At 38.9% G+C, this 25,065-nt stretch overlaps 1 protein-coding gene across 8 annotated transcripts in view; it reads left to right on the top strand.

Moving 5' to 3' along the window:
- Nucleotides 1–25,065, top strand: part of ADGRG6 (adhesion G protein-coupled receptor G6) — a 112,834-nt gene that overhangs the window by 50,946 nt on the left and 36,823 nt on the right. For 6 of the 8 annotated variants that reach the window (XM_055713911.1, XM_055713916.1, XM_055713917.1 and 3 more), the window contains exons 5-10: nucleotides 3,907–3,975; nucleotides 7,229–7,312; nucleotides 14,331–14,416; nucleotides 15,799–15,851; nucleotides 15,932–15,985; nucleotides 24,548–24,690. In XM_055713911.1, the coding sequence (XP_055569886.1) occupies nucleotides 3,907–3,975; nucleotides 7,229–7,312; nucleotides 14,331–14,416; nucleotides 15,799–15,851; nucleotides 15,932–15,985; nucleotides 24,548–24,690 (489 nt within the window). Of the gene's footprint in view, nucleotides 1–3,906; nucleotides 3,976–7,228; nucleotides 7,313–8,763; nucleotides 9,508–14,330; nucleotides 14,417–15,798; nucleotides 15,852–15,931; nucleotides 15,986–24,547; nucleotides 24,691–25,065 lie in introns of all 8 variants that reach the window. The other 2 variants (XM_055713918.1, XM_055713912.1) reach the window with 2 other exon arrangements.

The following is a 25,065-nucleotide window of genomic DNA, read 5'->3' as shown; positions in this document are numbered from 1 at the left end:
GCCATTGTTCAACTCTTTCCTTAAAGCAGAAATTTATTTTAGAAAACATATTAGCCTTCATGTGTTAGGGCCAGGAGTCTATACAAGCCACTTCAAATGTATCTATATATAAGCATTTTTATTTCCTCTATCTAAGCGTAGGAGAAAACTAACTCACTATTCAGTCTTATTCTTTTGAGATGTTAAATCATCCCCTGTGATACAGGCTTTCCTGAACCAGAGTGTTTCCTAAAAGAAAATACTGGGTGCAGTGTCATTTAAAAAATGGTTGCTAATCCAGAGATGGAATTGTTAGAATTTTCTTCCCTTCATCTTCTTGAATAAAAGCCTTCATTGTAAAACCAGCCTTCGACAGGAGAGTTGGAGTCAGGCTATCAACCATGAATAAACCACTGATAGTCAGGAGATGACTAACTTATTAGGCTTCATTTAGCAGCAATGGAAGGATTTATGCAGAAGAAAGGTTTTCACACAGCTCCAATAATGCTTCCTCAGAAAGTGGCATGTAACTTAACAAAAAAGCAAACCAAGCATTTAGCAGTGATCTCAATGTATCCGTACCTGAACAGTGCTTACATTTTTTAAGGGGTATTATTTTCATGGGTTTTCAGACAAAGCTTTTACAAGTAGATTTATGGAGCATAAAAACACGGGCAAATTGTTCCAGATAATCTTTTCATAGTTTTACCTTCTCCTAGTTTATTCCTTAGACTAATGTTTTCACAGCTGTGCAATCATGGTGGGGTGTTTCTCTAAGACTTGACTGAATTCTGTTTTTATTGCCATACCTTAGCACAGCTTGCATTTAAAGGTATATGTACACAGCCTGGATATCCAGAATAATTTTAAAACAAGCAGCCTAGGTAATGATAGTGGTGTAACAACACCAATTCAAAGCTCAGTGCAGGCAAACTGAGGAGCATTTAATCAACTTCTGGTACTGATTTTGGAGTCTGCATTGGCTGCACCTATAGCAGGATGTTACCTATTCAGTTTAAGGGTAACGTGGCCACATGTCTGTCCATGCCTGCAATTGCATTTGCTTCGTGTACACTACACGAGTCCTTCATTCCCAAAGGCCGGAGGAATTCTTAGTTTCACTGTCAGCCTTAACTCAGGCTGGGATCTGTCTGCCTTAGGCAGCTGAATGATGTGTCAGGCTGAGCTAATTGCCCTCAATGCTGTTTATGAATAGTGGAATAAAAAAAGCTGTTCCAAAGATCAGTGCGTCTCATACTGGAGAAGATGTCTCAGTGAAGTCAGAAGGTTTTTTGCTGTAGGAGTGCCTGTTCCTCTACACTAACTATAAAGAAAGTCTAGTGTGATGAACAGATATGGATGTCAGAGTTTTAGACATTTGAAGGGAGTGAGAAATATCACACAAAGGGTCTATAGTACGGGTCCACGTCTGCTGTTCACATTACTGACCATGCCACTTGGCTTCATAAAGTAGCTTATGCCAAGTATCTGTTTGCATCCAAATCATTACATTTGCTCTAGTGAACACTGAGGGAATGTCTACTCTGGCCAGAATTCAACCCAATTAAAACTTAAAAAGCTTATTGAATATATTAACTGAAAATATTCTTCTTTAAAGTATACAGTTGTAGTAATTTGACCCTGGCTGGATGACAGGTGCCCTCCAAATCTACTCTGTCACTCCCCCACCTCAGCTGGATGGGGACGGAAAATATAATGAAAGGCTCGTGAGTCAAGACAGGGACAGGGAGATATCATTCACTGATTACTGCCATGGGCAAAACAGGCTCGACTTGGGAAAATTAGTTTAATTTCTTACCAATCAAATCAGAGTAGGGTAATGAGAAATAAAGCCAAATCTTTAAAAACACCTTCCCCCTACCTCTTCCTTCTTCCCAGGCTTAACTTCACTCCCCATTTTCTCTCCCCCCTCCCCACCAGCGGCGCAGGGGGACGGGGAATGGGGCTGCGGTCAGTCCATCACACACTGTCTCTGGGGCAGGAGGCTCCTCACACTCTGCCCTGCTCCAGCCTGGGGTCCCTCCCACAGGGGACAGTCCCCCACGAACTTCTCCAGTGTGAGTCCTTCCCATGGGCTGTTGTTTTCACAGACTGCTCCAGGGTCACAAGCCCTGCCAGCAGCCCTGCTCCAGCTGGGCTCCTCTCTCCACGGGTCCACAGGTCCTGCCAGGACCCTGCTCCAGCATGGGCTTCCCATGGGTCACAGCCTCCTTTGGGCATCCCCCTGCTCCAGCGTGGGGTCCCCCATGGGCTGCAGGTGGCTATCTGCTCCACCGTTAACCTCCATGGGCTGCAGGGGCACAGCCTGGCCCACCATGGCCTTCACCAGGGGCTGCAGGGGAACCCCTGCTCCGGCGCCTGGAGCACCTCCTGCCCCTCCTGCCCCGGCCTGGCTGGCTGCAGCGCTGTTGCTCTCACCTGTTCTCACTCCTCTCTTTGGCTGCAGCTGCCGTTGCCTGTGTTTTTCCCCCCTTCTGAAACGTGCTGTCAGAGGGGAGCTGCCACAGTCACTGATGAGCTCGGCCTTGGCCAGTGGTGGGTCCATCTTGGAGCCAGCCAGCATTGGCTCCATCGGACATGGATTGGATTTTTTTCTTTAGTTTCACCAAATAAAAATCATGATCTTTTTTTAAATGCTCCCTGAAGAAAATATGTAGGTCTACAGATTTTCGAAGCCAACTTTCAGGTGGTCTTTCCATAATACAGAACCAAGGGGAGATAACTTACAGTAGGCATTGATACTACTGCTTAATATTATCAAATATATTGGGGGGGACGGGGGGAATCCCTCATTCAAGAGGTACTAGAATCACTTAGAACATCCTTTCTGGAGTTCATAGGAAGTGTACCAAGGAAAAAAAAAATTAAAAAATGCTGAGTTTTAGTATTTGTTGAGGATCACATGTTTTAAATTCTGCCCTGTTTTCGTCAGCAATACATGTAATGGTATCTGTAGTGTGACATGATTTCTCTGTTGAGGCCCCGTGCTTCATCTGTTCTTGCATCACAGGAAATATTTTCCTAGCTATCTTTATGAGCTGATGGGTGGTGGCTGTTTAATTTTATGGAAGGATACAATGTTTCATGAGAGAACCTCATTGAGTCAATATGATTCTGAAGCAGTAAAGCAAAAGCCAAAAGGGCAACGCTCCCAGTAGATTCAGATTATGCCATGCTCTATGGCCCCGTTATTTTCAACACAGCATGCAAAAGCAGCTGTATCTGCAGCTGAACCGCTGGGATACACAGTGTCATTAATGCAGTTTCACCAGTTCTTTTTCTGTAGCCATTCTTATATGCCCTGTTTTTTTCTCCAGATCATCACAGTGTGTGCATGTCAATATGAATAAATCAGTAGAGATACAGACTTATAACATTATCTGCTTATAAATCATGCATACCAGAATATTAATCACACCCACTCCCTGAGCAGAGGAACAAGTTTAATCACCTTTTATCTGGTTGGTGTCTGTCACAGGTTGATTACTCACAAGTGTGTGGCAGGTAACCTGTGCCACAGCAGCGGAGCAGGGTTGCTTCTCCAAGGCACACATGATTACTCATAAAGATTGCATAAATCCTATGTCCATGCTGACCCCTCCACTTAAAGCCATTTCACAGAGTACACACAAGCTGCATTCATTTAATGCAATGCTATTTAGTGAAAGCTAAGAAAACTAGGGAATGATACTTTAACTTGCAAGTCAGCAGGGTTTTCATGGATACCTCAGTAGCAACAGAAAATAGGAACACTTTGGCTCTTACAGGCAAATGGCAGTATCCCTTTAGCCACCGAGAGAAGTTAGGAAGAAGACTGTCACGGCAAGATACAGTATATTTTGAGACATGATAGTTTTATGCCCAGTAGCCAAACCTTTCTAATTATTCTACTTTCTTTTCCTAAAGGATCATACCTAATTCCCTCTTCTGCAATTGAACCAACCAGTTGTGCAAACCTGGGAAGCCTTTGCCAAGGTAAGAAGTCCAGGTCATTTTCACAGTTTCATCTTTGGTAAACCTTTACCATGGGGTTTTCATTCCCTTTCTTTTTTGTTATTGTTTCTAAAAGGGTGAACTGCAATAAAAAATAGCAAGGAAAGGAATTCTTTAGTCTCATCAAGTGTGTGGGTGTCCTGTACGTACAATATGTGGAAAAAATGTGATCACTCCCTTGATAATACATTTTCCAAATAGTCTTCATTATATCAAAACTGAATTAATTGAGTGCTTTCATTTCTTTCTCCATTTCTTCTCCTCCTGCACATTTTGACGGTAAAATATTAACCAGGGTAAGAAGTGGATGCATCTGTAAACAAAAAATGAGCAGATGTAAATAAAGGAACTGACTATTCATATTTTTTTTCCCAATAAGCTATAGGTACTTGTGACAGTAGCAGGTAAAAATTTAACATCAAACTGCAAAATCCAGAAGCTATTGGCTAATGAAATACTTGTTACATCATTTACCAATGGTTTATTATTGTAAAAATCACCCCAGACAAGAATTCATTAGGTGTCTTTAAAGATCAGCTCAGTTGAATGCAAGGAATAGGTAAACCCTAAAGAATTTCATGCCATGTGAATTGGACATGCAAGGACAGTTAATTCTTTCTGCTCTGCTTAGAGGCTGAAGTTCTATAAAAATGTTCAACATGAACAACATCAGCCCATTTCCAAGACCTTCATGAACACAGACCTGCTTATGAGGTGGAATGCCATGTTAAACTTCAATCACAGCAGCAGCAGCTGCACCCAAAATGTCTAGCTCTGTAACCCTTTTCAGGCTGAACAGCGGAAGAAGGAGACAGAAGAGAATTAAGTATAAAAGGGGATGAGAAAGTCACAGAACTCTTTCAAAACCAGCATTTAGAAGTAAATCAGACTTGGTTTAAAAATAAAAAGGAAAGTGCACTCAGCTTGGGAAGCCACTAAGAGACCTATGTCAGTCTTCAGTATACTTCTCCAAGATTTTCCTGAGTTAAATTTAATTCAGGTTCTTGGAGCATATTCTACTGGTCTTCACAGGGAAGGTAAAATGCCAATTATGTCTGTAATCAGATTTCAAACAGTAATTTTCAGGCATCATATTCACAAAGCACAATATGATCTAAATACTGCTACTTGAATACCTTAGGTAAATGTCACAGCAACAGTTATTCAGTATTAGGCTTTTTATATGTAAAGGTTAATATAGCCACCATATAAAGAACTTTGTGTATTCTCTTGGAAGAACTCTGAGCATTTCCCTCTATCAAAATGGCATCTTGTGAAAGGACAGAGAATATCTTTCATTAGGTCAGCTAATATGGCTGCAGAAATGGACACACTTACAGTGATACAAGCCTGCCTTTCTGAAAGCCTCAGCCTTTTTCCAGCTGTATTAACTTGTCTAGTAGAAGATAATGCCTCTAATAAAAGATGCTACCTTTCAAACTTGCCTCTCTTAACTTCTTAGACCAGGGGTCCTCTAATTATGGCCCGCGGGCTGGATATGGCCCCCCAGGGTTCTCAGTCTGGCCCCCGGTATTTATAGAACACACATGGCGGGGGGAACCAAGCAGCCGCAGATGACTGCCTGCCACTTCATCCGCGCGCCGGCCCCCTGTTTAAAAAGTTCGAGGACCCCTGTCTTAGACCATCGCATCTCCAATAAAGACTACGAATACCTGCATGAAGATAACACTCTTTCCTTCTCTGCAAAGTGTTTGGTAAAGTGTCACTGGTGTTCTGTGTTTGTCACTTTGGAAGTGGCGGATGAGATTTACCCTGTTCATCATCAGTATCATTATTGTCATAATAATGAAAATCATAAAAAGTCATCTGTCTATTTCTGTCAGCACTGCAGATTTATTTTAAACTGAGAGGCCAGTTTATATTCCTGTTTTGTTTGTTTGTTGTGTGTTGTGCAAGAGCACCAGTAACACAGTTTGTGGATGCCAGATTATGTCAGCTACATCTGATGAAAGATCTGTTTTCTCCATTATGCTTAGCAAATATTTTCATTCATTGGAAGATGCCTTCTTTAACAGCATTGGCTGGAAGATACAATCAGTAAGAAGCCTTGTCTACCTGTCAGACAATATAGCCCTAAAGTTTCATATAAAAGCAGCTTTTTTTGTATAATAAGGTTCACTTTATACACTCACTTTCCCAGTTAGAACCTGGCTGCTGCAGTGTCCAACTCTTCCTTCTCTTTTCCCAAGTTTCGTGTTTCACTGAAACCTGAACATAAACCTGCTCCCAAAGATGAAACCTGAGTTTATGACTTTCAGACTCAAAAATGTTAGCTAAAACAACCTCACAAAAAATCCAAAGTGCAATTTCTGCCTAAAATACAGTCATTTAACCTTTCCAGGTTGGTTCTTGCTCAAAATCTTCAAAACTTGTGCAACGCTGTGAGATTATACTTCAGTAACCTTCAGATTGTTCAAAGAGTTTTCAGGAAAAAGAAATCTGTCAGAATATGCATTTGCATTCCCTGGGAGTTACTAAATAAAATCAAATTATTTTCCAAACTATTATTTGAAAATTCGATGTCATGATCTTTGAATTCCTCTAGCATGTGTACCCTCCCAGTCCGCTGTGGGTGAAATTTGCAGTCTGGGCTCCTCACTGATTTTGAGAAGTGTTCTAGCTGCTTTGTCTGGGAAACATTTGCCAGGGTTCTGGGGAGTGACTCCCATTAGTGCCAGTGGGAACAGTACAGTTGAGATCCTATATGAAGCTTTCAAAATATATATTCCACTTCAATTATTCTGGGTCTGATTTCAGTTCAATGGAGTTAATTAGATTCTTACATGGGTGTTTTAGTTTCACATTTGTGTGTCATCTTCAGTCCCTGAGTAGGGACCATTATTCTTTCCACAAGCAATATTCTAAGTGCATGCCTCTTAGAACTTATAAGATCTACTTTCTGGTCTTTGCACAACTGTTTGGATCTGAAGCTCTCATAAGAGGATTTTGAGTTTATGAAAGTACAGGACTGATCTTGCAAACCTTACACTGGCAAAACTCCCACTGAAGTCAGTGAAAGTGAAGATTGCAGGACTGGGATCTCAGTTCATATCCATTCATCTTTGTGCAGAAAAAATAATGTGTTTATTTAACATTTATGGCATTGTGTGCAGATGGTTTCATTTTACATTGCCATGCATTGTTCCCATTTTGTCTTACCTTATTAACATTCATGTTTCATTCAAGTTCACCTCTTTCTCGTCTTTATTACCAGCTACTGTAAATGCTACTACTCCTACACCACCCACTGTCTCCACTAACATGCCCGATACTAATAGAAACGATAAGCCAAACAATGGTAAGAAATCCTGTGTTACATTTTTCCTTGTACTGTGTCTAGAGAAAATTTATTGTATTTTGAGGTGTTTTTTTCATACTATCATAATGTCAAGGGTCATGTCTCAGGTCTGATCTCATTTACATGTAAATAAATCAGGAGTAGCTTCACTGGACCATGTAAAAATGGTGTAAATGAGAACAGAACAAAATGTGGTGTTGATTTGTATCATGTTTACCTGGCTCTTGTACAAAAGGGACTCCCTTTGTGTCATACTTTGTGTTTACCCATGCAAATAACAAGGGAAGGGAGAGGGATTTTTAAAACGGGTCTGAAAAGAACCATCCTACTGAAATGTTTTAAGTCTGCACATTATGAGGCATAATCTAGCTCCTGCTTGTGCAACCAGGGTGGTAGTATGCTGGGATTGTCTGTTCCTCACTAGTCAGGCACAGGAGCCAAGTGGAATCGTTCCTATGGAGCAAAGCCACTTCCACTGAGTCAACAGGAATCTTTCCACTGACTTCAAGAAGAGCTGGATCAGACTTTACTAGGGAAAATGTTGACAGTATCAGATATCATTCACTTTTCATTTAGAAAGATTAAGGGAAAAAATAAGGTAGTAAATGAGCCTATTATTAGCACAGGAAAAAAGCAGGGATTTCTTTTAAGGTTTTCTCAAATTCTATGATATCACTGTCTCCTAGACACTGAGCATCATTTTGTGAGGCACTGTTAAAATACTTCTTAATTTGTTAAAGATCATTGTTAAACATTATTAACCACACAGAGATACATTTCTACAATTTTCATCTAAGGCTTAAAGATATTTTTTGTAAAGATTTATTTTTTCAGTGTACTCCACAGAAATAAATTAGAACCTGGGGGGGGTTGTGATTTGTTTTTCTTTCTTCTCCTCCCCACCCTCCCACCCCACCCCCCACCCCAAACGCATCAGTTGCTACTGTAGGTTTTAAAGTTGCTGGAGTATTTTTTCTCTTGGCAAATAATTTCTTGTACATTGGCAATCATGCAGTACAGTAGACAGTGTGAAAGAATTTATCTGAATTAAGCCTGTTTGAATTTACTAAGCTGTTGAAGTAAGAAGAAAATACTGAAAATTTCTTTCAAACTGTGCTTTTTTCTTTTTGTGGAGCCACTCACTCTATGTTCACCATCAGTAGTTAAGTCTGATTTTCGTAACTACAGAAGGAACTGAATGCCGTAATGTTATTATGAATAAAAACTGGACAATTAAGTCCCTTCTTTGGCTTTGAAACTCCCAAGAGATAGTAGAAGTACTAAGAAAAATAACACAAATTAATTTACAGTAGAAGAAAATTAAACTCAGCTAACTGGCATAATTTTCCAGTCTTGGTAAGTTGATTTTTACACTAAGAGCAGGCAGGAACAGACAGTTAAGTTGCATATATTTTCTTTAATCCATTAACTCTGTGGCTTGCTACACACAGACCTGCAGGAATTCAGACTTCCTGCTACAGTTATCTTCCGAATGAAGAGAAGTTTACCTGAATCCTCCCATTCACGACCACAGAGGCAGCAAGAATCTAAGATAAAAGGGGTCAAAACCATAGGAATTATCTCAACCCCAATTATTTGGCCAGTGAAACAAAGGCCTCTCCATTTCAGTAAAAACTCAGCAGATGAGAACCCAGAGAGAAAACACATGTACAGCTTGTTTCTTCCAACTTTGTCCACATCAGATGCTTCTGAGGAGACCAGCAACAATACCTTGGCTGCTTTTACAGAAAAAAATGACCTAGATAATACTGTCACAAATCAGTTACCAAATGAAAATATTTCAAATTATTCTAGAAGTTCATTTCGTGGCACTTTTGATACAGCAGATGCTGGTACAAAGCCTTCTGAGAATGCAGCAGTTCCTCTTCTTCAAAGCAGAAGTCCTAATGCAGAGAGAGCCTGGACTTTGGCAAATAGGCTAGATCATTCTGAGTCAGTGTTCCACTCTCCTGTTAGCAGCAGCAGCAATGCTTACGGACACAAAAAAGAAACTGTGTGGATTTCATCCTCCAACAGCAGCACAACCAATTTCATGCATGTAGGCAATGTCTTGGAGCATGTGAGTTTGTGGAATAAGACAGTATTTAATTATCATACCACCTCTGACATTCAAGAAGACAGACATTCTAGGTTAACTATATCACCTATAAAGGAGAAATCGTCATTCCAAAAAAGTAAGCTAGATTTTCTAAACTTCACACCTGAAAGTTTTAACCTGGAAATGATAGAGAGCAATGCTGATAGGAAGACGTTTTCTCTGTTAGCAGCAAGCAGTGAATTTCCATTTAGAAAATCTATGCACCTTAAGGAAAATCACTCAGGAGGCATTACAAATCTAACCTCCGTGGAGACTCCACATGCAAACCCAACAACTTTTTTTCAAAACATTAAAAAATCATACACAAGATTTATGCCTGATGTCCAACAGACAGATTCAGTCCTAGAACACGGTAGGGAGCTACTAACATTTTCAGCACTTTTGGTAGGAAGAGGCTGGACAAGCTCAGCATTTAACCACATTGTAACGACCCTGCCTGTTTATCAACAATCATTGACTGACCTATATTTGGAAAGCGACAGCATATTTATATCCAGTAGCGACTATTGGTCTCATTATTTAAAACATTCAGGATATTTTCAAAAGCCAAGTGAGACCCTAAGAAACGGAGTGCTGGAGAACAATTTAGATGCATTTCCTGATAGTAATGAAAATGAAGAGTCAGCTTTTTCCGTATTAGAGCCAGAGAATAGAGTTGGCAACTCCTGGGACTCAGGTTACTTGGATTTTCCAACAAAATATGTAGGTATTTCCCCTTCTTTAACAGCAAGTTTCTGGACTGTTTCCTATCATTTGAAAGAAGTATCTCAAGTATTTTCTGGGGAGCCATCAGAAAATTGGTGGCTTTCATTTAATAAACTGCTTTCTTCCCCAACAGAGGGATTGCCATCCATTAGTTCACTTGCTAAGTCTGACAGTATCTCTGAACAAACATCTGCCATTAGATTATTAGATCACAGAGCTGAAGAAATGAACTTCTTTAGTCATGCATCAACTTTAGAAACACAAATCTTTAGTTCATTTATGCCAGGACTTTCGAAGAGAATTTCAGAAAGTGGTGGCAGGACAATATCACAGTTGCAGTCAGCAGTGAACTTTGCAAACCTAACCATGTCTTTGAACAGTCAATTTTATTTTGATTTTCCTTTCCCTTCCCTGGAAGCATCTTTGAGTCAACCCTTTTTACAGGTACAGGTAAGTCCCTTTGATAAAGTACTTGAAAAGTCCACAGAAAAATTAATGATATTTGATAGTTTGCACATACAAATCAGAACTGACATAACTGATCAAACCAACACGACCCTCCTAAGCAACAGGCAGCAGCTTGTGTCTGTCCTTCCAACACATTCAGGAACCCAGACTTCATGCTCAAGGGATAGCCAAGCTGCTTTCTTGATCAATACACCAATTAAGAGTACAGTAAACAGTACAAGAACACACAGATCACCACAGTCTCAACATCTTTCAGCAAATGATGCTGTAACAAATAATATTGATAAAGCAAGAAGTAAAGTTCAAATAGATGCAGGTGTTTTTTTAAAAAACATAAGTTTGATGAGTTCTGACTTCCTTCCAATGACATTGTCTTTGGAATTAAGGCACGTTCTTCAGTCAGACTCAAAAGTCAGAATCAGCGTACCTCCTAACAGCTACTCCACACCTCCACTCCCACAAAGTCTTCAGAACCATCTTGATACAATTTTTCCAAGCCTGATCCCTCAGTGGGATGTAGCAGAGTTAAGCTTGCCAACCACAGTAACACGAAGAAGACATCTAACTTTTTTAGGACAAAACTCCGCTGAAAATCAAGGGGACAGTCTGAGATACTCTCTACGGGCAGTAGAACAAGAAATCATTGGTGATGATGAAGACATAAGGAATTCTGCTGTTCTGACATCAACAAACATATTGAGGCTTTCCAAATGGGCTTCAGAAGAGAAGGTGTATGGATCCTTTAACAAGCACAGAGAAGGAACGTCTTCTCTGAATATTGTTAGTCCTCATGCCTTGGATTTTGAAAATGCTGATTATGGACATTTTGCAAATCTCTCTTCTATTTTGGAGACATCAAGAACTGCAATAATGAAAGATGTGATACCTTTGCCACCATCATACAGTGGAGTTATTATTCAGCACAAAGAGACCATCTTGAAGGGCACTCTGATGACACCTGCAGCAGCAATCCATCACTATTCCATGCAGTCCCAAATGCCAGTTTCTTCTGTAATGTACCATCAGTCATCAGCTTCATCACATCTTCATTCCTTGGCCAATTTACCATCTGGAACAAGACAAAATACCACCTCTTACCCACCACTAAAACAACTTACTAGCTCTCCTGCTGTCTTTTTATCTTGTTTATGTTACACCTTCACTGAGCTGGGCTGCCTGTGTCAACCTGAGGTCAACTACAGTATGTCAAGCCGTTAAGTTAGATGTAGAAAAAACCCAGATCATCTTATCTATTAGATATTCAGTTGGTAGACTGAATGTAGAAGTAGCTAGCTTTCATCCTTTAGATATAGATCCATTTAGCATACAAAAAGATTTTTGAATACTAATTCAAGTACAGTAGAAGGGAATTTGTAACATCTTAGTGACAGTAAATGTCAATAACGTGATTTCTAATTTTTGTGTGCTTCTCTAAGACAGCTCTCATGAGACTGTGAGGATAATATATTGGGTTGCCATGTATTTTGATAGATTTTTATGCCATTTTATTGTCTGAGGTTGTATGAATGTTTTTCATTTACAGTATTCATATATTTTTGAGGATTTATGTTCAAAAAGCAAAGATTTTCCAAAAGAAACTTTTGAATAATTTGCCTAACAGAATTAAAAGAAAACAAACCTGGTATTTCATTGATCATTATATTTTTGTAGTTGGTGGTGGGTGTGGGGAGAATTGTTTTTCCAGGTTCTTTTTTCCTCTTTTTTCAAATTGTCTTTGGCTACTTTTCATCAATTTTCTGCCCATAAAAATATTTTTTTTTCATTCAGCGTTTTGAGGTGGGATTTCCACTGTTTAATTTGGAGAGTGAGAAATCATCTTTAGTTTTCACTATCTGCCACTGCAGTCTCCTGAGAGTCTTTAAAAATGTAGATTAGTTTTTTGTTCTTGTTCTTTTTTCACCTCATTAAAACATGCTTTGGGTCACCATCTGGTGGAGATCTTGAAGCTGTTAACTAGTTTGTAGTTACTATGTTTGATTTTAAAAATAATTTGCATATTCCTATATTAAGGTGATTTTATCCATATAAATAATTACATAAATAAGGTTAAAATTATATATATAGGATTATATATTAATGTGTGAGAATATATATAATGCACACTTTCTGTATGTGTGTGTGTAGCACGTATAAAAGGTACATTATACATATAAGATTTAATATATGTATATACAGGGATATATACATATAAATGAGATCCAGCTCTCACAAGTGTTTTCAACTTGAGCAAAGTCCAATTTTCTACTTCCAAAGGCTTTTTTTTTCTCTTTTAATTGAAACTATCACAGTAATAATAAGAAACTAAAATACATTTTCGGATTAAACTGCACACAAATTTGTGTGTCTGCTAAGTTAGGGGAAGAAAAAACAAAAATAAATCAAAAACCAAGCAAGTTCATTCTACCCATATCTAAAATCTAATCATAGCTTACCAAAGAAGGTAACTGGTAAACCATCTTCCTGTAAGACATTCATTTTTTAGGATTTTATTGCAGAGGAATTTTCATACTAATCTCAGTGACCATATGATCAATTCCATAATGAGAAGAAAGAGCAATACTCAGGCTAGCTCATGAATAGGATAGTAACTAATATGCACAATTAAATTGGAAAATACTGACTTCAAAATTTTTCCAGATACTTGATTATCTGTGAAGTTATAAAATAATGAAATTTGCTCCACCTAGAATAAAAAGTCTTTTATTTAGAGTCAGAAAGATAGAGTAATTCCTTTACAATCAAAAAACAGAAAGGGATTTCTGTACAATTGTTGTCATGTACTGTTCTGTCCTATGTAAAGTCTCTGCAAGATTTAGATAAGATTTATACAAATACATGTATCTGTGATCAAGACTCATAACTTCATTTTCTAACAGCCTTGAACCAGGCAACGCCACATGTACATACTCATACAAGTGAATTGATCCAGAAACTCTTAAACCTCCCCCACATCCTGAGAAATTTTATCCAGCTAGAGCATACAGAAGATTTAGTAGCTTAATGAAAAAAAATTAACTTGTGAAAGGTGTAGACTTTTAACACAGAGCATAACTATGAGATCATTTGATGTTATTTACTAGATGTGAAATCTTTTAAAGCTGCCTACAAACTAATGAGCTTAATTCTATGATCTGGCCATCAACCAGGCCTAAGAGCCAAGACTATGTAGTGAAAAGAAGAGCTGGATATCCCTTCTCCCACCTATTTCTGTCCTCATTTATCTTGTTACTTTCAATTGATGAGCCTTATTCGCTCTCACAAAGTTTTTAGTCCAATCTGCATTGGTTGAATTCTGCATTATAACAATATGGCTGAGAGGAGAATTTATCCATGTAACAGACTTCAGTAGTTATGATTATTTTCTAAATTCATGACACTTTCATAATCTTGCTTTTACACACCACATAAAAGGCATATGCAAAATACTATTTATATGTACATTGTGAGTTTCCATGTCACATTTCAAGTGTCTCTAAAAATATGGAGAGGGAAGGAATTCTCATCTAATTCGACAGGACTAGTAAGAATGGGCCCAAGCCTGCAGGGCTTGTTTGCTCCAAACTTGCATAATGCCAAAAAGAGCTTGAGGTGTTCCTGTACCTGGCGTTCAGCCAATCTTTATATTCATCATGAAACTTAAGTTTTGTTCTTAAAAAGGTAAATTTGCTCATTTTCTAACATTATAATGCTGTTTCTAATGGACAGGTGGACTATTCTACAGGATATCTATAACTGTCTTTAGTTCCAATTCCGACTCAGTATCTAAAGTACATGATGTGGTTGCAGAATGGGTAAGTTAAGTTTTCTTTCCTGTGTGATTACCTATATGAATCTGCCCCACTGATGTTATCAATCAGAAAAGGAAAAGAGACTACCAAATAAATTATTAAATTAATATGTGTTCTCCGAAGAACTTTGTATTATTGATTTGTGCAGTAATTAATTCAGGTTTAGCTGGGGCTATTAGGCACTGTGGATAGGATTTTGAAATGTCTGCACTATACTAGCCAGCTTCATAAGAATTGTAGATACTGAGATTTTGGAAAGTGTGGTGAGATCAGAATTGTCATTGAAGGAGGAAAAGAGACTGAAAGATGTCTAAGTTCCAACATCTCTCTATTCAGAGCAAAATTTTTTCTCCCCAAATACCAGTGTGGTTTTGAAGTTATATTGTGACAGAAATAATAAAAAAACAGGCAGTGTGTATTTGTGTGAGGCAATACACTTTTTTCCAGTTTACCCTAATATTCTCTGCTTCAGAAGTCTTCTGCTATAGGTCAGTTGTTGGAGTTTCTAGTAGCTCCTGGGTTTTCAGCCCATTTTAGCAGACATAAGCTCCTTTCTGGGCCCTCTGGGTAGAGGATTCTTGAAGTTCTTGCCTCTGAAACTTCCTTCTGTTGGAATACAGATATTCTGTCCTTTCTGACAGTATACATAGTGGCTCTCACACAATCTGTAAGTAGTCTTTATACCAGTTAAATAACATGAACATAGGATGTCATAAATATATGGCAATTGTTCTTTATTTTTCTTTTAATAAACCTGGAGGCTTTTGGCTTTCAGAAGCTAAGGACCTACAGTCATCTACAAACCAGAAATGCAGCCGTCCAACCCTGCCAAGGTTGTCCTTTTAGCCGCAGTAGCCAGGCAAAGTATGTAGGTGCCTGAACCAAAGAATCTAGAAAGGTGTCTCTTGGTCCTAGCAGAGTATGCAAAAGTGTCTCCCAGGGAGAAAACTGAGCAGCCATTGTCCACTCAGAATACATAATGCAAAGGTCTGAAATAAAGATCATAAGGTTGTAGACTTTTAGGTGAAAATTGACCCTGTAGTTTTGTCAGTAAATCTTTTCTAATTGAAGTGTTTCTGAGAATTTAAGATGAGGAAGAGAGGGAGAAAAGAAAAAGTTCAGCATCCTGTGTACTCACCTATTCACTGTGTCATGACCTTAAAGAGATTTCCTTCTGTCAGTAAAAAAGCCCACATCTCTCACTACCAGTTGTACATCTAATGTAACAATCACCTCACTGAAATGGGAGAATGTTCTCTTTGCTTTGAAAAACTGAAGGGAATTTCTCAAGGGGGAGAAGGGTAAAATTCTAACTCTATCTTAAGCAACAAAGAGCCCCATTAACATCTCACCGTTCGTGTGATCAATGTCTTCCTGTTTTTCAGCTAAACCGTACTTTCCAGAACTGGAATTACACTGTATATGTGGTCAATATAAGGTAACTGAAGGGGGAAGATGTTTATGCCATGTTCCTTATGAGAATTAGCCCACCCTAATCAATGTTTATTTGTTTTATAGCATCTACCCTGGCTCCATAAAAGAGGGAGTAAGAGAAAAAAGAAGTCTCAAAAGGTAACATATTTAAAGACATTTTCTTGATAGAGGCAACGGCTGCTATTACAAGGGGCTTTACAGCAGACTTTATTGTCTATTATTGGATTCATTGTCTATTACTGGGCTATGCTCCAGTCTGTAAATATATGACTGCTGGTGAGCTGAGTGCTCTGGATGTGCTCAGAAACCTAATACTGGTTATTGTGTTTGGTTTGGTTTAAACCTACTGAGCTTTAAACCTTAACAGTTCATTTTTTCAGAGCTCAGGTATCATCTGTCACAAAAATGAATAGACATAGCATATATTTGTAGTATGGCACACCCAGCTTGCTTTAGCAACAAACTTTAGTGCACTGGTATCTATCCACTGTCACTGCATTTATTCTCTTGAACCAGAGCCTTTGAGTTAACAGACATCTTACTAGATGCAAAACACTGAAAAATCATGCTAGAATTGAAAGCCAAACTAGTGTGAGTTAAACTATTTACCATATGTTCTCATTTCCTGACTTCTGCTGGGCTCAGAGGCACTGGAGTTGGGACAGCCTCAAAAGCAGCCAAAGAAAGTTGTATCGGTCACACCCCCTGAAAATTGGCCCTTGGGGGATTTCTTTGAAAGTGGCAGGCTGATTCTGAGGGTTATATGGGAAGGGAGTGAATCTTAGGACCAAATTAAGGAGAGAAAACCAAAGCATAATTAATCCTGTGAGGAAGGGACAGCAAGTGGCTGTGGGATGTATCTGTTTGCAGTGCAGGCAAAAGACCCAAAGGGAAGTACTTTAACTGCCATGATAAAAGCTGGGCTTTTCAATTTCAGCGGTAGTCAAGTAGTTACTGATGCTTCCAGTTTTCTACAGTTTACCTAGACATGAAAAGATTCATGAAAGGTACTATCTCCTTCCCACACACCCACAGTAGAAAGAAAGCTTTTATTGGCAAAACCATTTAACTGGTATAGTGTAAACCCAGCCTCTGAATGGGCTATTTTGCTGCTTGACCTACATTTCCAGTAGGGTGTAGTGATGTGGGTGGGATTTTTTTTTCACACTTCTAAATGATACGGTTATGCCAGCAAAACCTTTTAATTGGAGACCATGCCTTAGTCTTACCAACAATCCAAGACTGCTGGGGAATGTAAAGCTTTCCCTATCCCCACCCCTGCATCTTTATGAGGCTAGCAGACCAGCTTGTCAGGATCTTGTTCTCCCCTAGACTGCACACCTGATTTCTTTGCATCTCACCTTCCCACCGTCCTGTCCTCTGGACTTTGTTTCTTCTTCCTGGTCTATAAAAAAAGGAGGTGAAGAGGGAGAAGTTATTCCAGTAATTCCACTTTCCTTTTCCTTTTCTTTTCCCTTTCTCATTTTTTGACATGAAGTGTATATGGCAGTAAGTTATTTCTAATAATGTATCACTGTTATGGGGAAGCAACCTCATTCCTATTTACTCATCAAACATAATTTCAGAGGCAATGAAATTACAAGTTGATAATATGTCATAAAGTTTTTCAAGCCAGGCCTGGTCTAATGAGAAACTAGTCTTCTCATGGGCTCTAGCGCACATTGTGTTAAGGCCAAATGGCATTTTGTCATCATTCTGAATAATTTAGTATAAATGCTAATCATGTCACTCAAAATGTTACTGTTCTCCAAATAATCAGGATTGTTATGCTCTTCATGTTTTCTTAGAAAAAAGGAAAAAAAAAAGGGGGGGGGGAAGTCAAGATTCTGCCCAACCTAGCAATCTGGTTGGGGTAACTTAAATATTCCTATAAATTATTTCTGTGAATAGTTGTCCAAAGATTTTCTTGTTTCTCCATTTTAGGTAGTCAAGAAAAAATTCTGTTGCAGTTTTAGACAATCTACTATTTCCCTTAGGTTTTGAGTATTCCATTTACCTTCATGTTTATCCGAACAGAATTTCATTCCACAGTAAAAAATTAAAACCTAACCCATAAGTATCATGGCTCTAACTTTAGCTTTTACAGAAGTGAACATATTAGCCTTACCCTAACTCACTAAACCTTATGTCCCTTTACTGAATTTTCCACAAGATCATAGCCCTCTTATTTCTAAGGCACAATCATAAATCTTTAAATTGCTCTTTGAGTTTTCCCTCTATTTACATGAATTCAAATTCTTATCATTCAGATCACATCTTTTATCCTTACCTTTTGGATTAGTATTTTATACAACAGTTTAAAATTACCAACCAAACAACAAAACAACCTATGCCAACCTTTTCAATGCACTTTGCTTTGCTTCGTTTCAACTCTTATTTACCACACTGCTACCTTATCAGGGATCTTCTGTTATCGGTCTCTCCACCTAGTCTTCTTGCAGGTGAAGGAGGAAGAATGATTAGAGAGAATAATTCAGAGAAGGAATAGAAGCTGGAAGTGGGAGGTAGGAAGCTGGCTTTTTTTGGCACATTAAAAATAGGTCTTTTCCAAATAAGTATTTTAAACTGTACTGCATTCTGGAGAAGAGCAAAACAACATACAAATATGGAAGTGAATTGTTACACTTTCATTGCTGTGTTCTATGAGCTGCAGAAATCCAAAGTACACTGTGCTTATTATGCATTTATGTACATGGTGATGAGAGACAGACAGAGTGCCAAGTCCAAAAGTGCATATTATTATCAGCACCTTTAATACTGTGAAATCTCTGGATGGCAGCAGTATATCAAGCTAATGCTTTCGTAGATCATTAACTACCTTAATAGAATTTTACCACAGCTGTACTTGACTTTGTGTCTGTTTTTAATCTTTTCCTCTGGACATACTGTTTCCATCTCTTAATGAGAGGAGAGCAGTTAAAAATAAAGTGGACAGGAGTTCAGAATGGGTTATGGACATAGCTGTTTCTGTTTCCCATTATTTTGCACAAACCTTTGAAAGTGAAGCTGGTTTGTGGTTTTTATATAGATAAATTATAAATGTGTTTGTTTCTTTCATTAATTCTTTGCTTTTTATGACTGCAGCTTTGTCAGAACTTTCTATGACTGCTGCTGTTGCTTTTCTCAGAAGGGTCCTACTGTTCCTAGGTCTTGTCAGATGACTATATAGGGCTGTCTTGGTAGGGGAACTGGTCTTCATTAAGCAGCTCAGCTCCCTTGCTTCTCCTTTCTTCTTTTATTTTGCAAGCAATGTTGAGATTTCAGGCCCAAATTAATTTATAACTTTTTCTCCACTTAACATACAAGTAAGATTATGCTTGCTCCAACTTCCATTACTTGATTGTCATCATTTTGATGTATTTCCTGTGATCAATTGCTTCTACTTTGTGAAACAACATTAATGTCAGCCCTGTTAAACAACCCTACCAAATTAAAAACCACAGTGGTAGCCATCCATGTAAAGACCACTAAACTTAGAAATCTCTTCTCTTAGGAATGAAAATAGAGAGGAAAGCAGGAAATCAGAGCAGCCCATGCCTAGTCCTGCTTTTTTGAAGTCTGTGGGAGTTTTGCTGCCAGTGTCAGTGAGGCAGATTCAGGCTCCTGCTTGCTGTGTTCTTGGGTGCTGTGTTGCTTAATGGAAAGTTTAATGGATTTGGATACAATTTAAGCTAATTAGATTGTGTAAGAGTTTTAGACAGGAGTTAGCAACATCAGAGCAGGATAGTTTTGCTTTTATAGTCCAAAGTATCTTTACTGAGTAAAGTATTAGGGTTTTGCATTCTTTGTAGATTACTTCATATTATTTGTTTTGAAATAATAATGCTATCCTTGTTATAAATGAACACATCTGTGATGCCTGTTCCTATTTTTAAAATTTTCCCGGTTTCTACTGGTGAGGTTTTAGGAACAACTTGCAGCTGGCCCACCCCTACTCCCCACGACTTCAGCTTCAGTGTTACCGAAGGCAGTAAGGGACAGCCTTGGCCAATGCTGAGCACCATTTTAAAATGCTCCATAATGTGTATGTGAGGTGTGATACTTCTGCTTGAAAAACCGACCAACAAAGAGCCAAGCAGAAATTCAGAGATGTCTGCACAGTGTCCTGCTGGCATCTTGTGTCCATGACTTGTAAAGAAAGACATCATCACAGATGGAAGAATTTGGGAATTCCTCCTGATTGACTGAAGGATGATCCCTTCTTAATCTCCTGCTGAGACTGCTTGCTCTTGATCCAGCTTCCAATTGCTTCCTTTGTCCTTCCACTGACTTCAACTGGATTTTGTGTAGGCCTGACATTGTGAGATGCCATTTTTAGGAAAATAATATATTGGGGAATAAGGGTTTTCTTTGTTGTTTTGGAACATAGTTCAGACGTAACCAAAAACTCATTTCAGTGAATACTGGCTGTTGAAATGTGAGGGATTCCAGCCCTCTCCATTTTGCCTTTCTGTTAGTAACGAATAGCCTTCACAGAAAGTCATCATGTACTGTAAGTGCTTTCTGTCGAAAAGCCATGGTTGTTTGTATTCCCACACCAGCTCTGTAAGCAGGAAGGCCTGGAGACACAAGGACAAGCACAGAGGTGTGACCATGCTGCTTGCGGCACTGTTCTGATACAGTGGCCATTAACTTAAAAGGAAGGCTTAGAATGCTTTTATTTTTAGTAGTCCAAAAAGTAGCTGCAATTTTTAGTTTTGTGTCCTGAAGTCTCAGATTTTGTTTTTTCAATAACATCGCCTGCTGAGAAAGGAACCTCTTCATCCTTGGCATTACTTTGAAAGTGTCTGTTATGCCCAGTCCTAATTTTTTGCTCTCTGTTCTGCACATTTTAGTGGTATCATAACCACAATTGCCTCAAGTAAAAGTTTATCCCCAACTCAGATGCTTTTGTGGAATGCTTTTAATTTCCCTCTGCTTTCAGATTTCTTTCTGTCTCATTCTGTGTGTTTTCTCACATTTTGTCTGTTGTCTGTATTACATCTTCACTGAGTGACTTAAACAATAGGAAGCTATTTTTTCATCTGTCCTGTTAATGTGAAGAAGCTAGTAATGTTTAGAGGTGATTCTTTGGGCCTACTTGTGCTTCCGGTCTTGAGCTACTGCTACTCATTGCTGCTTATTTTCAAAGGCAACATAACAGCAAGATTGGTAAAGAATTTAATGCTGACATCTTAAAACTTTTAAATATGCCAGAGTAGTTAGGAATGAAATTCCCAGTGACTTTTAGTGGAAATTTAGATTCACTGAATACTTTAGGTGCTTTAAAAATGATTCTTTATATACCTCAAATCAAGTAACATTAACTATGAGAGAAAATAGTGATTTGTTAAACAATTTGACAGCCACAGTAATTCAGTATTAGTTCAGGCTGTCTAGTACAACTGAAACTAGAAGTAAAATATGCATTGTTAATTACAAACTACATATCTTCAGGTATGAAACAGCCTGTGCTGCACGGTTCGCATGGTTTGCTAATCCTTCCTTCAGGCTCCTTGCATCGTGTAGCAATGAGACCACAGCCTGTGTGTAGGCACACTGTCCTGGAATAGCTGTGAGTCACACTGCTGGAGAAGAAAGCCGGCTTTGTGGTATGTGCCATGGCAGCACAGGCTCCACCACCACCTCCTGTGCCTCTGATGAGGATGCAACTTTGCAGACTCCTCCTTCTGAGCCAGCTTAGCTCAACGGACCAGAACGAAGTAGAATAGATGCCGGTCTTCCCCTGCTTTCCTGCTTGCTTCAGCTGACACCATTTCAGTCAGAAGGGAGGCATAAATACTTATCCCCGTTGTGTTTACCTACACCACAGTCATTTTTTTTTTTATATTGACAGCAGTAATACTATCAGTACAGGTTACTGTAGGTGATGTGTAATTTGTAATTGATTACTGCTCTGAGAATCTGTCTACTTATATATGGCACACAATAAAAGATATAAGGTTCAGTGTAGCAGATCTGGTGACACCGACAGAGCAAGGCATTGTTGCCATTTATTTGAGTGTTGGCCTGCTGTTTCCCAAATCAAGAATTTTGTTCTTCACCGTTAAAATGTTTTTCTTCTTGGATCTGAGTTTGACAAAAGTAGAAGGAAGCACTTAGCTTCATATTGCATCAGCTGTCAAGTTAAAAGGTATTTATTTACTTTGGGAAGCTGGCATGAGTCATTCTGAAAAGTTTATAGACATTGTTTTCATCATAATATGGAACAGGCTCTTATACGTGACTTATGCTTTAAGAGTTTCTCAGAAAATAAATAACAAAGTGGTTTAACAGATTATTTTTATCAGTGCTTCATAATCAATACTTTTCTGTATAATTTTTCAAGGTAACTGTAATTAGTTCTACCTCATCTAAGCAGTTCTACCTCACCCTTCTACCTCAATCTACACACAGTTATGGGTACTAAATATCACTGTGGTTAATTGGGAGTCCTGCAGTAGGCAGCATAGCAGTAGCGGTGACTGTTCACTTATGACTTCTGTTCTGCAGCCAAGTGCTGAGGTAGGGAGTGGCATTAGTATATTAAGTTTTCCTCTTCTGAAGTAAAGGGAATAGATGATTGAAGCCAGAATCTTTTAGGAAAGATGGTTAAGTGCCAGGAGACTCTGGGGCTGAAGTACTGGAGGGCTGAAGGAATTGTCAATCCCGTAGGCAATTTCCATGCTTCTGCTAAAAATAAATGCCATAATAAACTTGTGCCTCGTAATATATCCGAGGTATACAGCAAAAGCCTGCTAATGCATATCCACCCTACTGAGGCTATTGCCATATGTTAAACACTCCATGTAGACCAAAGGAATGTTAGGAGGAATGCAGTATCTCAGGGAGCAGGGCAGGTGCAACCTGGCCAGGGATAGCCAGAATTTCCCTGCTAAAATACATCTACTGGGGAAAAAACAAGCCAAGTCAGCAGGTAGTCATATTTTTATCTTCTTTTTCAGCAACATGTTACCAGCAAAACAGCAGTTACAGCAATAAAAAAAATAAGTGTACTTATGTTCAACAAAACATACAATAAAAAAAAATTATCCAGGGACGAGGTATATTTATTTACTTATTTCTTTACATCTGAAACAGTGAAATGTTAGAGTATTTAGTTCAAATTCATGATATCTTAGTGAGGTTTGGGCTTTTCTTTTCTTTTTTTTTTTTTAATTTTTTTCCTAGACTGAGGGGTTGTTTTCTAATGCCAGTTCTTTTAATGCCATTCCACTAATGAGAGTACTTCAGAATTATTGGTTGGAGTTGTTCAGTTTTCAGAATGATGTCTGAGAGAAAGAGGATTAAAACTGCCATCTAAGAGCAACATCTGTACACTAAGATGTAGTTTTATACCGTACCAAACCAGGCACCTCTGGAAAATGCAGCGCAGAGCTGTCATCATGGGGATGTCTTTCTAGAAGATTTTTGGTAATGAAGTCCTGGTCTGTCTAGGAAGGGGCACCTGAAAAGCCTACTAGCCCTTTTCCATACAACACCCCTATGGAGTTTTTCTCCTACTCTTCTTCAAGTAGACCACAAGACCCTTTACCTCACTGCTGCATTCTTGCACTGGGGGCTGCCTGTGAAAGCAGCTCTGTTTGGTGTGTTCCCTGCTCACTGTAGGTGTGCTGGCAGTGCTGCCACTTCCCAGGCTGCCAGGAACTGCTCACACACTGCGAAGGTCTGTCTTTATTCAGGCTAATGGGTATCCGAGGGCAAGGCTAAGATGAAGAGAGCCCAAAGCAGGCTTGCTTTTTCCTTTTTTCCACATTTTGGCTCCCATGGAGATCCAATGTTCCATGCTTCAGTGGCGTCACCTCCTACTAGCCAGAGCCAAGCAATGCTCTTGGGTACCAACACAGTCTCTTCTCCAACATGTGTTTTCTGTGTCCCAGGAGGAAATTTCTGAGCCTTCCACTCTGGGTTTCTTTCCTGTGTCCTGCTTAAACTGCTTTTCTGTTCATTATTTCCCTTCCAGAAAAGCTATGTTTTTGGACAAGGGTGGGGACTGTTATATTTCTCTCACAGGAAAGAGACTTGGGCACTTTGAACTACTTCTTATGCCCAAGAAAGTAGCAGTGGGCTACAGTACAAAACAGCTATTACTGCTCAAATTGGAATTACTCATCTGAGCAACTAGACTTTCCTAATTAGGACTAAAAGTTTCAGAAGTGTGTCAGGGTGTTTTTCACTCCATCAAAATTTAGACATTTATATGTTAGGCATCTGTTCTTCGTTAGTCTTTCACTCTTCCTCTGTGGTCAGTGGAGACAGACCCTCTGGAGGATGACTTCTGACAAGTTTTGTAAGGTGGGATGAATCAGCTCTTAAACTCCTAAGCCATCAGCTACCAGAGTTTTAGATTTGATTAGGGCCTATTTAGAGCTCACAACTCACAACTTTATGCTTTCAACTTTTAATATCCTTTAATATAAGAATCTAAATCTTCTGAAAACATTTCTTAGCTCTTTTGATGAGTTTCTTCCTTAATGGTAACTAGAGGATGAAACTTCGCAGTCATACTTTCTTCTTATGACCCTATATATACAAAAATAATAATTTACAGATAATGAGCAACATTGTCTTGGTGACACTGTTCTATATTCAGAAAACCAGAGTCTGACAGATATTCTTATGTCCTCACATTTAATCTCTACTGTTCTGACTCAAACACTCGGATAATTTTCCTTGCAGTTTTTCGGTTTTGGCTCTTCTGGTTTATAATGCTACCAACAACATCAATTTAGAAGAGGAGGACATCCGACAGAAGCTCATAAATAATAATGGGACCATGGAAGGAGGATATAAGCTTCATACCGTGGACGTTGATCCAGTGGGTAAGTAGTTTTCAGCTTTGTTACAACAGCTTTTGTTTGCTTGTCCAAAAATAAGCATCTTCTATGTTAAAATGATCCCACATTTCCAGAAGGTATGACTGATTTTTAATTGTCCCTTTAAGCCTCATTGTTCCACTAATCTCAGAGAGCTGTACTCCAGGTACCTTTTAACACAAACACAGTTGTTCAGATTGCTTTAGTCAGTGTTTCCCTATCTGGTTCAAAGAGGCTGGAACAGTTCCTGATGGCACCTCTGGTAGTTTGAGGATAAAGATGTATGATTTACAGCCAGAGCCATAATGAGACATTTTGGACCTCCAAGGCCCCTCATAGCCACTTCTCAACCCTGTGGTCTGTGCTTTTGCCAGCTGCTGC

This window comes from Falco cherrug, chromosome 6 (genome assembly GCF_023634085.1).
Source record: "Falco cherrug isolate bFalChe1 chromosome 6, bFalChe1.pri, whole genome shotgun sequence".
In the NCBI taxonomy this organism is placed as follows: Eukaryota; Metazoa; Chordata; class Aves; order Falconiformes; family Falconidae; genus Falco; species Falco cherrug.
This window is presented reverse-complemented; position numbering and strand designations above follow the sequence as displayed.